Below are 12791 nucleotides of genomic sequence, written 5' to 3' on the forward strand. Positions count from 1 at the left end.
GGGACGAGTGAGCCTCCTTCCACCTGGGGCCTGAGCGCCCGGTACGCCAACGGTACGCTAAGCCTTCTACCGCACCACCGTCCTCGGTCTCCGGGGAGGCTGCATGACGGACGCGGCCGTCCTGCGTACCTTCGATGATTGTCCCTCCCGCCGTGGTGATGGTGGTCTAGCCTGGCGGGTGGCCTTCCTGCGCCTGGCCTGACGCTCAGTTCGGCGTGATGGTGGCAGAGGGTGCCAGTGTGGCAGTGTCGGTCTACCGCGCTGGGCTGACAATATTGTGGCCTCAGCCCGAGGTCTCGCCGTTCCTCCTCGGAAAGGTTGTGTCAGAGACAGCGAATTGTGTACTGGGGTGCGCATATATGCGTGTGTTTGCTTGTAGTTCGAGACTCGGACCACTAAATCGGGCGTATCAGTGGTGGACCTGCACAGTCACGGTCCTCTCCTGGACGGGCTTTTGCAGTTCGGCACGCGCTGCGGTGGCGTGCGCCACTATCCGTTGGTTGCCCGAGGGATTCTGTGATCGCAATCTTCGTCGATGACGAGAGCGTGCTTAGGAGCGCGGCTGTTGTGTGATGGTGGGTCGAGCTTGGGTCGAGCAAATCCACGCTGAGCGCCGGCGACATTGCACATGGCGGGGCCGGGACCGGAGGATCACGATGGCATCATAGGGGTGTACTTATCTTGGATTGTTGGATGATGCTGTGGCGCCTGTGGCTGCGAGAGGAGGGCTCAGACTGGCTGAGAAGGGTAGACCGGGGGAAGACCAGAGACACAAAAAGCGCGATGAGACTGCTGGGGCCGGGCATCCCGGATCCTCCGGCAACTCAAGCGGCTTCTAAGCTCTCGCGAGCCGCGGGGGCAAACGAGGAGCGCACCAGCGGGGTCGGCGGCGGGAGGGCCGGGGGTGCCGAGCGCGGGACAAGCCCGCCCAGGCAAGCGGAGGGCAGCATCCCCCCGTCCGCTATCCGCGGAGCACGCCGATCCTCGACCGTTCGGGCAGGACGCACGCGCCAGCGGAGGGTGCGAGTGGGCTAGCTGATATCGGATGGCGACCTAGCGCCTCGGCGGGCTCTAGCGTGCGCCTGCAGGCCATCAGCTGGGGCTGTCGGCGGGTTCTAGCACGCGCGGCGGACGACGCTTGGAGGCTAGGCCGCAGGGGCGGCCGGCTGGTGCGCGAGGCTGGTGTTGAGTACGATTGTGATCAGCAGCGGCGGCGTTGAGGCGTCGATGGGCTCGTAGCCGAGCGGGCGCGTGGGGACGACCACGCGAGCCCCACGCGCGAGATTCGGGCGCGCGATGCGGTGGCGGCACACGATCTCCCGACCCGGAGCTGTGGGCACGGCGCATTTGGCGGGCGAGGCACGCTCGGTGTGTTGGGCCGCGAAAACTATCTACCTTAGCAGCCCGAGGCAGGGCGGGGAACACAGCAGTGCACCCGCGATGGGATCCGGAGCAGGTCAGGACGAGGCCAGTGGGCCAGTGGCGGGCGGTCTCTGCCGGGGTGGTGGTAGGGCCATCCTGGCTGGCAGCAGCTGTCAACGAAGCTGTTGGACAGCAGTTAATTATCGGACGTGCAATGACAGCTGGAGAAGGCCCTCCCCGTCCATGGGCTGGCTGCGCAGAAGCATCGAAGGGGAAGATGCAGATCATTCCGGCAGCGGACGCACGAGGGGATGTTGAACCTGAGATGGCTGGCGGAAATATCACTGATTCGGGAAGTCTGCGGACGCCGTGCGCGAAGCCCCATGCCCGTCCGTTGCTGCCTCGTCGTCCAGGCCACTGGGCTGCAACGCGCGGTCGGCCTCAGCGAGCGTCCGACGCGCCGGACAGGCTGAGTTCCGCTCGCGGCGGACGAGCCGACGAGGAATGATCACGACGACGGCTGGTGGTAATGCTGTGACAACAGACGCCCCGGCGTATGGCTGTGTGGGTCTTGATGAGGCGGGCAGCGAGCGCCCGGCGTGCTGGGCCTGTGCCTTGTGCTGGGCACCGCGAGAGCGTCGAGGAGGCCGTCGTGGGCAGACGATGGCTGATGTGGGATGACGGGCAGACAGAGGCGGTGCGGGGCGTGACTGGCCACCGTGCTGGCGAGCGGGAGACGCGCGGACGGACAGCGTCCGCGCCGGAGCGCCTTTGGGCGTGCATAACTTGGAGAAAGCAGCCATCCTCTCCTTCTTCTTCGTCCCACCTCGCGAGAGGCTAATATTTCATATCCATCTGAGCCCGGACCTCCATATCTCTACCGACGCCTGATAATCGCCCGCTGCACGCCCAGCTGCACGCCTCGCCCTCCCGTCTGCACGCACGCTTTCTGACGACGCGCCCGCTCGCTCTCTGCTCCTGCATGCACGCGTGTTGCCAGCACGACCCATAATGTGCGCGCACCCCCATCGATCCTCTCACCCGCTGACGCATGCCTCAGTTATAGCATCACGAACGTCCTGGCCACGCTCACTTCCCCGTCCGAAGCATACTACTCGTTCTAATGGGCCCTTCAGCACCATATCAGACCGCAGCACTCCACGCCCCATCACCACTGCACACCGCGGCCGCCTCCACCTCCTTCCAGCCCGCCTTCGCAGCCCAGCAGCCCGACCCGCGCGCCCTCCATATAGCCACCGCCGCCGCAGGCGCACACGCACCCGACCCCGAGGAGCAGACCGCCCACCCCCTGCGCTCGCGCGGGCAGCACGGGCTGCTTGCGGACGCGGAGGAGGACCCCTCGCACAGCGAGCATGGCTCGGACGCCGCTGCGCCGTCCGAGTCGATCGCCGACGCGATGACCCACGGGCCCGGCCCCCACGGCGGCCTCACGCGGTCGCTCACACACAAGGAGCGCGAGCTCATCAACCACCTCGACCGCCTCAAGTTCTTCCTCGCCACCGCGCCCTCGCGCTGGTCTGGCGACGACCCGTCGTCCGCTGCGGCCGCCGCCGCGGGCCTCCCGGTCGGCCACCCAAGCAGCGCACACCCGGCGCTGAACCGCTTCCTCCTGCCGAACTCCGAGTACGTGAGTTGCGTGCTCTGGGGCGGCCTCTACCATATCACGGGCACCGACATCGTGCGTGCGCTCGTGTTCCGGTTCGAGGCGTTTGGCAGGCCGGTGCGGAATATGAAGAAGTTCGAGGAGGGCGTGTTCAGTGACCTCCGGAACCTCAAGCCAGGCATGGACGCGTGTCTCGAGGAGCCCAAGGTGAGCATAGTTGGTTCTTGCTTGCATGGAGATGCGCGTATGTGCGCGCATACATGGACAAATGATGCGATCGCTGCCTGTTCTCATCGGTATATGCGCATAGATGCGCGCACACATTACGATGGTGTGATCGCTTGCTGTTTCGGGTCGGTATATGCGCGCATATATGAGTCGGCGTCGTGATGCAGCGTCGATCGCTTCGATGCATCCGCCCCTGGTCGTACACAGAGAAGCCCGGTTCGGGCCCTGAACACCTGTGCTTCCATCCAGATGGGCATGAGCTGTGCGTGCAGATCAGCTGTTGAGCCTGTCTCAGAGATGTTCTCTGGCCCTGCGTGTCAGCAGGACGTCATGCGCGGGTCTGAGATTGAGATGAGGAACAGGTTCTTCCTGTGTCTCAGATACGCTTTGGGTGAATGGAAGCAGCGCATCTCTTCTATTTGAGCCAACGTCGCAATATGCGCATCTGTCTGTTGATCGGAACAGGGAAAGCTGACCTCGTTCGCCCCAGTCGCCCTTCCTCGACCTGCTGTTCAAGTATCAATGCATCCGAACGCAGAAGAAGCAGAAAGTCTTCTACTGGTATGTCTGGCATCACCGCGACTGCAGACGCGTCATTGCTTACTCTCAACACAGGTTCTCTGTCCCTCACGACCGTCTCTTCCTCGACGCGCTCGAGCGTGACCTCAAACGGGAGAAGATGGGCATGGAGCCGACCACGGTGGTCATTGGCGAGCCTGCCCTCTCCTTCACGTATGATTCGAAGCGCTCGCTGTACGAGCAGTTTAGCAAGGCTCAGAGTGGATCTGACAACGAAGGCGAGACGGACGGCGCACTACGTGCCGAGCAAGGCACAAGCGAGTCTGACGGAGAGTCTACGAGTGCATCGGCGCCATCAGACGTCGAGTCGGAGGCATCGGCGAAGCCCAAGAAGAAGTTCGGTCCCGCATCGCCCTTCTTCTCGATGTTCAGCCTCTTCGAAGGCTCGCCGACGTACAAGCAGCGGCGGAAGAAGCTGCACCGCACGCGGCGGACGCCGCCGGATGCGTACAGCATGGACAACTACATGGGTCGGATGCGCGAGCCGCACGTCGACCGATATGGGCGGGACACGACCCGGATGAGCGCAGGCGAGCTCTTCATGGCGCAGGCGCGGGGCGACTTCGATGGGCAGAGCAACCCAGACCTCATCGCATCCCAGAAGGAGCGGCAGCGGCGTGCGCTGGAGGCGCAGTTCGCCCTCGCAAACCGGCAGCGCTTCGTGGACCCCGCCCGCGCGGGCGGCATGCCACAGCCCACGCTTGCGCACGACATGCAGGCCCCGATGATGATGGAGGGCGTCCAGCCCGCGATGCTGGCCCCGTTTCCCGGCCACATGCCCCAGCGCCCCCCGCCGCATTCAAGGCATACCTTCCCCAACGCCGACTTCCCGCACCATGCGCGCTCGCTGTCGCAGCCGTTTCCGAGCACGAGCGGCGTGCCCTTCGTCGACGTCGACGCGTGGCAGGGCGGCGGCGCGCCCCCGGATATGCTGGGCGAGTGCAGCACGCGCGCGAAGGCGTTCGTGTGTCCGCTCTTCTCGTGCGGGCGCATGTTCAAGCGGATGGAGCACCTCAAGCGGCACCTCAGGACGCACACCCTCGAGCGGCCGTACCTGTGTGAGCGCTGCCAGAAGCGGTTCTCGCGGTCGGATAACCTCGCGCAGCATGTGCGGACGCACCTTCGTACCGACGACGGCGGCGAGCCCGGCCCCGAGGGTGACCAGGAGCTCGAAGAGGCCGACCCGGACGTGAACGTCGGCGACGCGCAGATGTACGAGGTCGAGCTTCAGGGCCCCGTCCACGAGGTCCAAGGCGACGAGGAAGGCCTCGTGATGGCTGCTGGTGCAGTGCCAGTGGGTGGACCCTCCGACGAAGTCCAAGACGGATTCTACCAGACGCAGTCCATGAACCCATCACCCGACGGAGGCAACTACATGCAAACTGAGGGGTCCCCGGGTTCGCAGTGGGCGACTGTCCGACCACACTCAAGCATGTCCTACACTGCTGGCCAGCCCATGCGCATGTCACCACCGACGTTCGGGATCAGCAATGACTACGGGCTGTCGATATCGGCGCCCTCGCACAAGGCTACGTTCGACCACGGGACTCTCTACCCTCCGGAGCTCGACGTGGGCGGCCCCGGCCCCATCCGCCGCCATCGCAGCGTGACGCCGGCGCGCTATGGAGAGAATATTCGCCGCCCGTACAGCGTTGCCTCCGACCACGGCGTCCCTGTGGGGCGCTCCTACCACCCGTATGCACATGCGTACTCCGCGGAGTCCAGCCCGATGGCGTCTACGGTTCCTCTAGGCTACAGTGGCGCAGCGCCGATGGCGGCTTTGAGCCGGGCCCACTCGCGCGCCGGCTCGGGCTCGAGTAACGAGCTGCAGGACCAGATGCGCCAGATGATGACGCTCCAGCAGACGGAGATGGATGCGGACCACTCGCAGGCGGCGTTCATGCGCGACCCGATGCTCACCTCGTACAGCGCGCCGACGTTCCGGACTGACTCGCCCATGCAATACGCCACGACGACGGGCAACGAGTACGAGCTCGTGAATATGCTCCCCGCGCAGGACGCCAGCCAGCAGGTGCCGATGTATGGTCTGTACGGCCTCCCGGAACAACATGGCGATCACTACTCCACCCAGGTCACGGTCTCAGATGGATCCTACTCAACATTCACACATGGAGACCCCCAGCAGGTCCTCATGTGAACCATGGAATCGGATTTACAGCACAAGCTTAATTTATTCTATTCATCAACCCACTAATGCACCCATCTATCGCAAATCTTCCACGTTCTGGACCTCCTCGATTGTATCTATACAGTAATCGCTGTCGTTATTTCCTCTGCCCTGTCCTGCAAAATGGTTTCCGCGTGTACGACCTCCGCACGCAATACCTACTTACTACTTCGCCTAATTATACGCGCCAGACGCGTTTTGTTTTTCTGCTGCTTGTATATAGCTGTCGTATATTGGTCGCCGAGTTGTACCGTATATCCGCTAACTGACCCTCTTTGTTTACTAGTGAAATGCATGTGCACTGCTCTTTTGCGTCGATTGCATTGATCAGCTTCTAATCGGTTTGTGTAGCTACAATACCATGGATGGTCCTTCAATATACTGCTCTTCGTAATACATGGAACGTCGAGTGATTCGTCTATGCTCAGTCATGGCTTCTGTCCGTCCCACACGTATCCTTGGAATATGTTCACCCAGAGCCTCACCTCGCCACCGCCTGAACTCGCCCAACCGCTCCCCGAAAGTCCGGCCGTGACGTTCAGGCCCGAGCCACCCTCGTCTCGGCAGATCTCCCCCTCGTCCTCGACTTCGTTCACCATTTCCTGGGTGAGCCCGATAGGAAGGGCCTCTTCCCGCGCAACCTGGACGGTAGTCTGGGGACCGGCTAGAGAAAGATCAGTACGCCGCAAACTCTCGTGACTGGGAGCGCGTACCAAGCGAGAGAAGCCCGACGAGGCGAGCAGTGAATGCCGCCTTGGTATATGGCGGTGTGTGCACGACGGAAAGCCCGGATGCAGTGAAGGTCCGCATGTGTATTGGCGGATCTGTATGTTGAGGGAGTTGTGGGATGACTTGGAGGAAAGTTGACGGGGGAATGAGAGCTGTTCACGTGTATATCAGCACAAGCTGGTGAGTGGACAAGCGTCATCTACTCACCGACACCTCTCGCGCGATTCCACCCACCCCAAACCTCGTCGAGCCCCACGATGCCGCGCTGACGCATGATCCCCTCGCGTTTCTCCTTACCCCCACCGCCCTGCAGTACACCCGCGAGCTCTCTCGCAAGCTCCTCGATCCACCGCCGCTCGTCGCGGATCATGTCGAGCGTAACCGGAGCGTTCGCCATCTGCAACCCGAGCTGCGCGAGCGACGAGCGGATGAACGTCGCTTCCTCGGGCTCTACGGCCTGTGTCGTAAGCACCTCCGCGTTCGCGCTAGTTGGTGCAGCGCCGGAGGGGGTGGTGAAGGACGGGAGGGCAGAGGCGGTGGTGGACGTCGATGGCGCGGCGGTGAGCCGCTCGTTGAGGTCTTGCGCGAGCTTGACCATATCTCTCCACTTGACTGTGAGCGCTTCGAAGTCCTTCAGTGCATCCTCCATGTCGGTCTGGGAGGTCGCAGCGGTGGTCTCTACGTTGCGCAGGATGCCATCTGTGAAAGGAAGAGTGTTCAACGGAATATTAAGCTTGATTGGTAGGACGAAACTCACTAATGCCAGAAAGGCCGGATGTCTGGCCAGGAGCGGACTTGTTTCGTGCATGCGAGCTCGCCGCAGCCTTGGTACTCTTCAACTAGACACCACGGTATGAGCCTATGCGATATCTCAGAACGCTGAACGGAGACGCACCTCCCAGCCTTTACCAAGTAGACTCCGTCGAAGTACAGCATAAAACGTCTTATCGCCGCCCTTACGGAAACTGAGCCTGATCATCCTCGAGTCGGGACCATCCTTGTCCGGCAACGGCGACGTCGGGCGGGATGCAGGCGCTGACTTTGCATGGATTTGCTGCGAGGCGCGAGGAGGGGCTACCCGCTTGGGCAGCGGCGTGCCGCACATCTCGCACATCGTGAGGGCAGGGTGGTTCAGGAAGGTACATATGGGGCACGCAATCTCATCATTGGGGCCTTGAGGTGGTGGACTCGCTGGCCTGGGTGAGGATGAAGAAGAAGTGGTGACGCGGGAGAAGTTGCCGGAGGAAGAGGGGAGGGAGGAGGAAAGCTGGTATGCGGCGGACGAAGTCGTTTCGCCATCTGTCGACGACGATGTCGCTGAGCGCGGGACGCCACATAGGGCGCATATACGAGACGCAGCAGGGCTAAGACCTGGTGGATTGCGGTAGTTGCATACGTCGCACGTCCAAGACAGGAATGCTGGGTCTTCAGATGCTGCCAGGCCGCCTGATGGTCCATCAACTGGGGATGGAGGAGTCTCGATGGGGTGCAGATACAATGTTACTTTGGGCGAGCTGGTGAAGAGGCCTGCGTAGTACTCCGTCCGAGCGACGTGCGAGAGATCCATCTCGAACGAGCGTGCATCAGGATGCATCGCATCGACGTAGAACAGGCGGTGGGTAGTCGCGTACGCTATGCCAGATTGATGAGGGGCTGATTTATCGGTGCTGAGAAGGTGATGAGGAGAGACAACATCAACAAGGATGCTCTACTCAGAAGAGGAATGGGTGGGACAGCAAGGGTAGGGGTAGAACGCTGCATAGATGTTGTGCAGACTCACCCATCGTATATCCCGATGCCGTCTTGAGAGGCCAACAACTCCTCATCCTCATAGAGTAAGGCCTGAACGGGTATTGTCCCGTCCACACCCTTCGTGTATCGTCTGAGACTCATCACGAAATGCCAGTAGTGGTGAGCACTCTAACCCTGCATACAGTCTCTCAACGACTGGAGATATCACGATCGGAGAGCACACGCACGATGGTAGCCTCCAAATCAAACAGTCTATTCACTTCAATGGGCAGAGTGTACTGCAAGTGGCCGTATGCAACGGTGCGGTGCTTCGCGACTTGCACGGAAGGCTAGATGTAGACGCCTCGATGGGCAGTCTGGCTGTGAGCAAATGTCTGCGATACTACGCGATCGACAGAGGTCTGAGGGTGCAGTATCTTCCCATAAACCAGAGGTTGTGAGATGCCCAGCGAATTCGAGATAATCAATAGTTGCAGACGGTCGTAGTTACTGGCGCACACGACTCTGCAATGTTGCATGTCACGCAGCCGCGCCGGTCTTGCCAGTCAGTTCCAAGTAATACGGACTGAAATCGGCTTGTCAATGTTGCGCGTAGTAACAAAGTAGTGCTGCTGAGAGTGTAGACTTGTTATGGGAAAGGATGGTTGAGACCTCTTGACTCGCCGAATCCTGACAGATGCTCCTGAGTCCTCGTCATACACGACCACGTGAGGCGTGTTTCGCGCGTCCCACACACCGCGATGCTCATTGCTTGTGGTCAGCAAACAGAAGACACTCTGCGTCTGCAAACCACTACCAGCCGACAGTACTGACGGACTAGACAAGGTCGCTACCAAAACAACACAGGTATATTGCTATGATAGATGGCCGGTCAGTAATGCAATTGCAAGCCAACTCCGAAGACTCTGCCATGATCATTGACGGTCTAATCGTTACATGCAGCGGCGCCAGGGAGCGTCCTATAGTCCAATGATTGCACAAACAAATGTGTAGTCCGAAGTCCAGTCGCTTAGAAGGTCCATGGATCCTAGTGTCCCAAATGTCCTCAACGCTCAAACGGCTCCTCTGCAGTTTAGTACGGGTCCCAGAGTTGCGGCTTCATTTCGGACGAGGACTTCGGCGCGACTGGTCTCCGTATCGGCACAGACACTTTGCGTTGTCGGACGGAGACTATCCGACGGGCGGACGAGAGCGGAAGCCTGGTTGCCACCTCCGCCTTGTACGCGTCCATCCGGGTTGGGGTGTCGACCGTGACGCCGGCGTCGCACTCGACGACCAGCTGTCGGACGCCGTCGAACTGCGGCTGAGATAGTATGCTGTCCAGCGCGTCAAATCGGATGTGTTTTACTTTGGTGGGCTTGCGAAGCTGCGGTAGTCGGATGGTGATGTCGCGAATGGCTGGGGAGTTGGTCTGGGTGAGTAGTCCGGGAACCCAGTCGCTCTTTGCGTCTAGGTGGAGGCATAGCGAGCTGAGTGAAGTATTGTAGATTAGACGGGGATACGCTCCTGCAGGTGACCAAGCGTCAGAAGATGACAGATCCTGGGTAATATGATGGTCAATACGTACCGACGTCGCCCTCCCACTCGGACACAGTTTTGTTTCTTGACCTCGTCGCACGGCGTGGAGCTATCCCAATCTCCAGGCGTTGCAACGAAGGGCCTGCAGCCGTCAGCAAGCGCTCCACGTGTTCGACGTCTCCGATGGCGACAGGCGACACGCAGATAGTCTGCAGATCTTGCACAGTGGCCGCCACGAAAAGCCAATCCGCGAAGGCAGCTGACCACTCCATGTCGCGCACGGAGAGCGATGTTAACTTGAGACACTGCTTGCAATCCCGGAGCGCCTCGACGTCGTACGTCTTCTTCACCCAGTCGACCATCCAACACGAGAGGCTGGTCAGCCTCCGCAACGAGCACACCAGCATGGAAAAGTCGTTCAGCGTCGGGAACTGGATGCGGCGGAGCTCGAGGGTCGTGACGCTCCCGAAGCTCGCGAACATTGGGTAGAAATCCGGGTGGATATACGGATAAAAGTCTCGTCGAATATCGATCCTAAGCCGCTGCACATTCGAGAGCTTCCCCGCGAGCTCGAACGGGAACGACCCGAAGAGCTGGGACTGCGAGTAGTACGGCGTGACGTAGAGCTCCTTGAGCGTCTGGCCCAGGCCCGGGTCCGCCGCGAGCTTCGCGGTGTACAGCGAGAGCTGGTCGAGGTTGTAGAGCTCGACGCGGTAGAAGAGGTTGTACCGGCTGCGCTCGTGCCACGCGCGGCAAGTCAGCGCGCAGGCGAGGAGCGTTTCGCGGTCGGGCCAGGTGAAATCGATGATGACTTCGTACACTTCGAGCGGCAGTTCGGGAGGCGGCATGATCTTTGCAATGGGTGCGGTGGTCCCGGGCGCGGTGCGGGAGCTGCACCTGTGCTTGGGCTTTAAAGCACGCACAAGGCGGCGGAACATTTTGGTAGGGGTGATGAAGCCCATCGTCGCTAGCTTCGAAGACGACTGTATTAGCGGGTTCCCTTCTGGTTGGACGTCAGTGTCGCGCCAAGTGAAGACCAGCGTGATGAGGCTTACAGCTGTATTGTAACGACTTGTCAGTCGACTAGTCACCTGAGGTGGTGGATGATATAAAGTGTCTGTAAGCCCGGTGCACCTGATAGTTGTAAATGGCAATGTTGGCGGAGAAGCCAGCAGTACGTACAGCACCTCAGGTCAGGAATGAATGTAGTTCTGGAGAGAAAGTGTTCCGTCAGAGAGGTGCCTTTTCATGGTTGAAGTACGAACACCATACCAACCGTCAAAGAACTATACTGCCGGAAAGCACTTAACTCCGCACGGGTGACGATTGAGTGCGCAGCAGCGGCCGAGCACTGGCAATTGCATGTAAGGACCCATCACGGTACCTGGCCCTGTGACAGGTGGACCAACAAAGTTACCTGAACGGTGCCAAAAACGGCCACGGTGAACAAGCTCGGTGCCTCAGCTTGCAAAGCAGGCCGCAGGTAAGCACTACTTATACGGACAATCAGCTCAGGCACGACACGATCGAGAGCATCTGACCTTGCGCGGCAGCGGTTTGAGACTCCGGCGAACGGATGCAGCGACGGCGGAGGCTGATGCACTTGGGGTCGCTGGAACATGACCACATTCTTATAAGCCGCTTGGAGCCTCTCCTGGTACGAGAAGAGAAGTCATGCTAGCGTGCGCAACGCTATATTTATGTCGAAGCGCTACACGATGAGCGGTGTCGGCGCGGACATGATTAAATGTTACCAAGCTGACGCTCGTCGTGAAGCTGTCGTGGGAAGAGACGACGAAAGGTTCAGCAGGCCACCAACTTGAAGTCCGCACTCCGCAAAGACGGCTTGCGGACATGTGGCCAATCGTTGAGCGCGCATTACGTTGCATTGTACGAGTCTCTGCAGGTCAGAGCTACAATGAACAGACTGGTGAACGTATGGCGCGTTGGTGTATGGAGAGAACGCGGTTCCAGTTCGTCGCGACTGCTGAACGGGGTTATGGACGGCTTCGCGCCAACGTACGCCCTCGGTCAAGAAGCACCGTCGTGGCCGCCATCGTCAGCTATTCTCACTATCAGTGCGGGGAGGTTATTTTGGTACGAGGCCGCGTGTATAGAAGAGAAGAGAACGCATCCTCGAGGAGTTAAATCGGACTTGGTGGATGGCCCGGCTACTCTCGGAGGATTGTGGAGCGTACGAGCGTCGACGAGATCCCGGTTGGTAGGGTGTCTTGTAGCCTGTTCTGCCATGGACCACTCGAACAGCGATCACACCGTCATGGCATGAGCGTCGGGTCGACCAGCTGGAATTTCGGTATATGCAGCGGACTCCGAGTCGCGTCCTGTAGGAAGACAACTTGAAAACCTCCTCTAATCGAGGTAGAAGTCACATTACCTGGCGCCCGCTTCACAAACCAATACACCTGGTAAACCAGGCGCGTATCGCATGCATGCAATTGATCGGTATGCAGCTCATACTGTATGGGGCGTTGGGGATGAAGACGTGCCCGCACCTCGCACCTTGGAGAAGCGGACGCAGTTCCGGCGTTGCCAACGAACCAGATGCACGGCAATCTTGGTCTGATAACGCCAGGGATGAAAGCTCTTCTCATCCCGTCGAACGATCTCCGAGTCTGGATGCTGCATGAGAGACGTCTAGCACGCTGAAGATCTGTCGAAGGAGGCTGGACGGGACCAGGACGTTCATTGATGGTTCTCGGTGTTGGTACGAGACTGATCGTGTCTGGCATTGCCTTTCGGATCTCCTATTGCATGCCATTGACCGGGGACGTGAGTGGCATGGGCGACAAC

General features: G+C 60.1%; 3 protein-coding genes across 3 annotated transcripts; 1 reads left to right on the forward strand and 2 right to left on the reverse strand.

The window, feature by feature from the left end:
• Nucleotides 1-2321: 2321 nt before the first annotated feature.
• Nucleotides 2322-6176, forward strand: C8Q71DRAFT_565733 (STE like transcription factor-domain-containing protein). Its single transcript, XM_047919394.1, has 4 exons — nt 2322-2375; nt 2423-3193; nt 3705-3775; nt 3830-6176. Exons 2-4 carry the CDS (start codon nt 2486-2488, stop codon nt 5949-5951), a joined length of 2901 nt encoding a protein of 966 aa, XP_047779906.1. The 5' UTR covers nt 2322-2375; nt 2423-2485; the 3' UTR covers nt 5952-6176.
• Nucleotides 6177-6409: 233 nt separating this feature from the next.
• C8Q71DRAFT_796295 (EAP30/Vps36 family-domain-containing protein) lies at nt 6410-8603 on the reverse strand (the record flags this gene model as incomplete). The annotated part of the gene is made up of 6 exons (XM_047925665.1): nt 6410-6645; nt 6695-6862; nt 6918-7409; nt 7468-7549; nt 7606-8377; nt 8491-8603. 6 exons carry the CDS (start codon nt 8601-8603, stop codon nt 6410-6412), a joined length of 1863 nt encoding a protein of 620 aa, XP_047779907.1.
• Nucleotides 8604-9180: 577 nt separating this feature from the next.
• Nucleotides 9181-11334, reverse strand: C8Q71DRAFT_754926 (uncharacterized protein). The gene is made up of 5 exons (XM_047923520.1): nt 11257-11334; nt 11163-11191; nt 11036-11097; nt 10030-10983; nt 9181-9968 (listed from the first exon to the last, which is right to left on the reverse strand). The coding sequence occupies exons 4-5, from the start codon at nt 10940-10942 to the stop codon at nt 9535-9537; spliced, it is 1347 nt and encodes a 448-aa protein (XP_047779908.1). The 5' UTR covers nt 10943-10983; nt 11036-11097; nt 11163-11191; nt 11257-11334; the 3' UTR covers nt 9181-9534.
• Between the last annotated feature and the right edge of the window lie 1457 nt (nt 11335-12791).

The sequence above is a fragment of the Rhodofomes roseus genome, assembly GCF_022264815.1.
Source record: "Rhodofomes roseus strain CIRM-BRFM 1785 chromosome Unknown C8Q71scaffold_8, whole genome shotgun sequence".
In the NCBI taxonomy this organism is placed as follows: Eukaryota; Fungi; Basidiomycota; class Agaricomycetes; order Polyporales; family Fomitopsidaceae; genus Rhodofomes; species Rhodofomes roseus.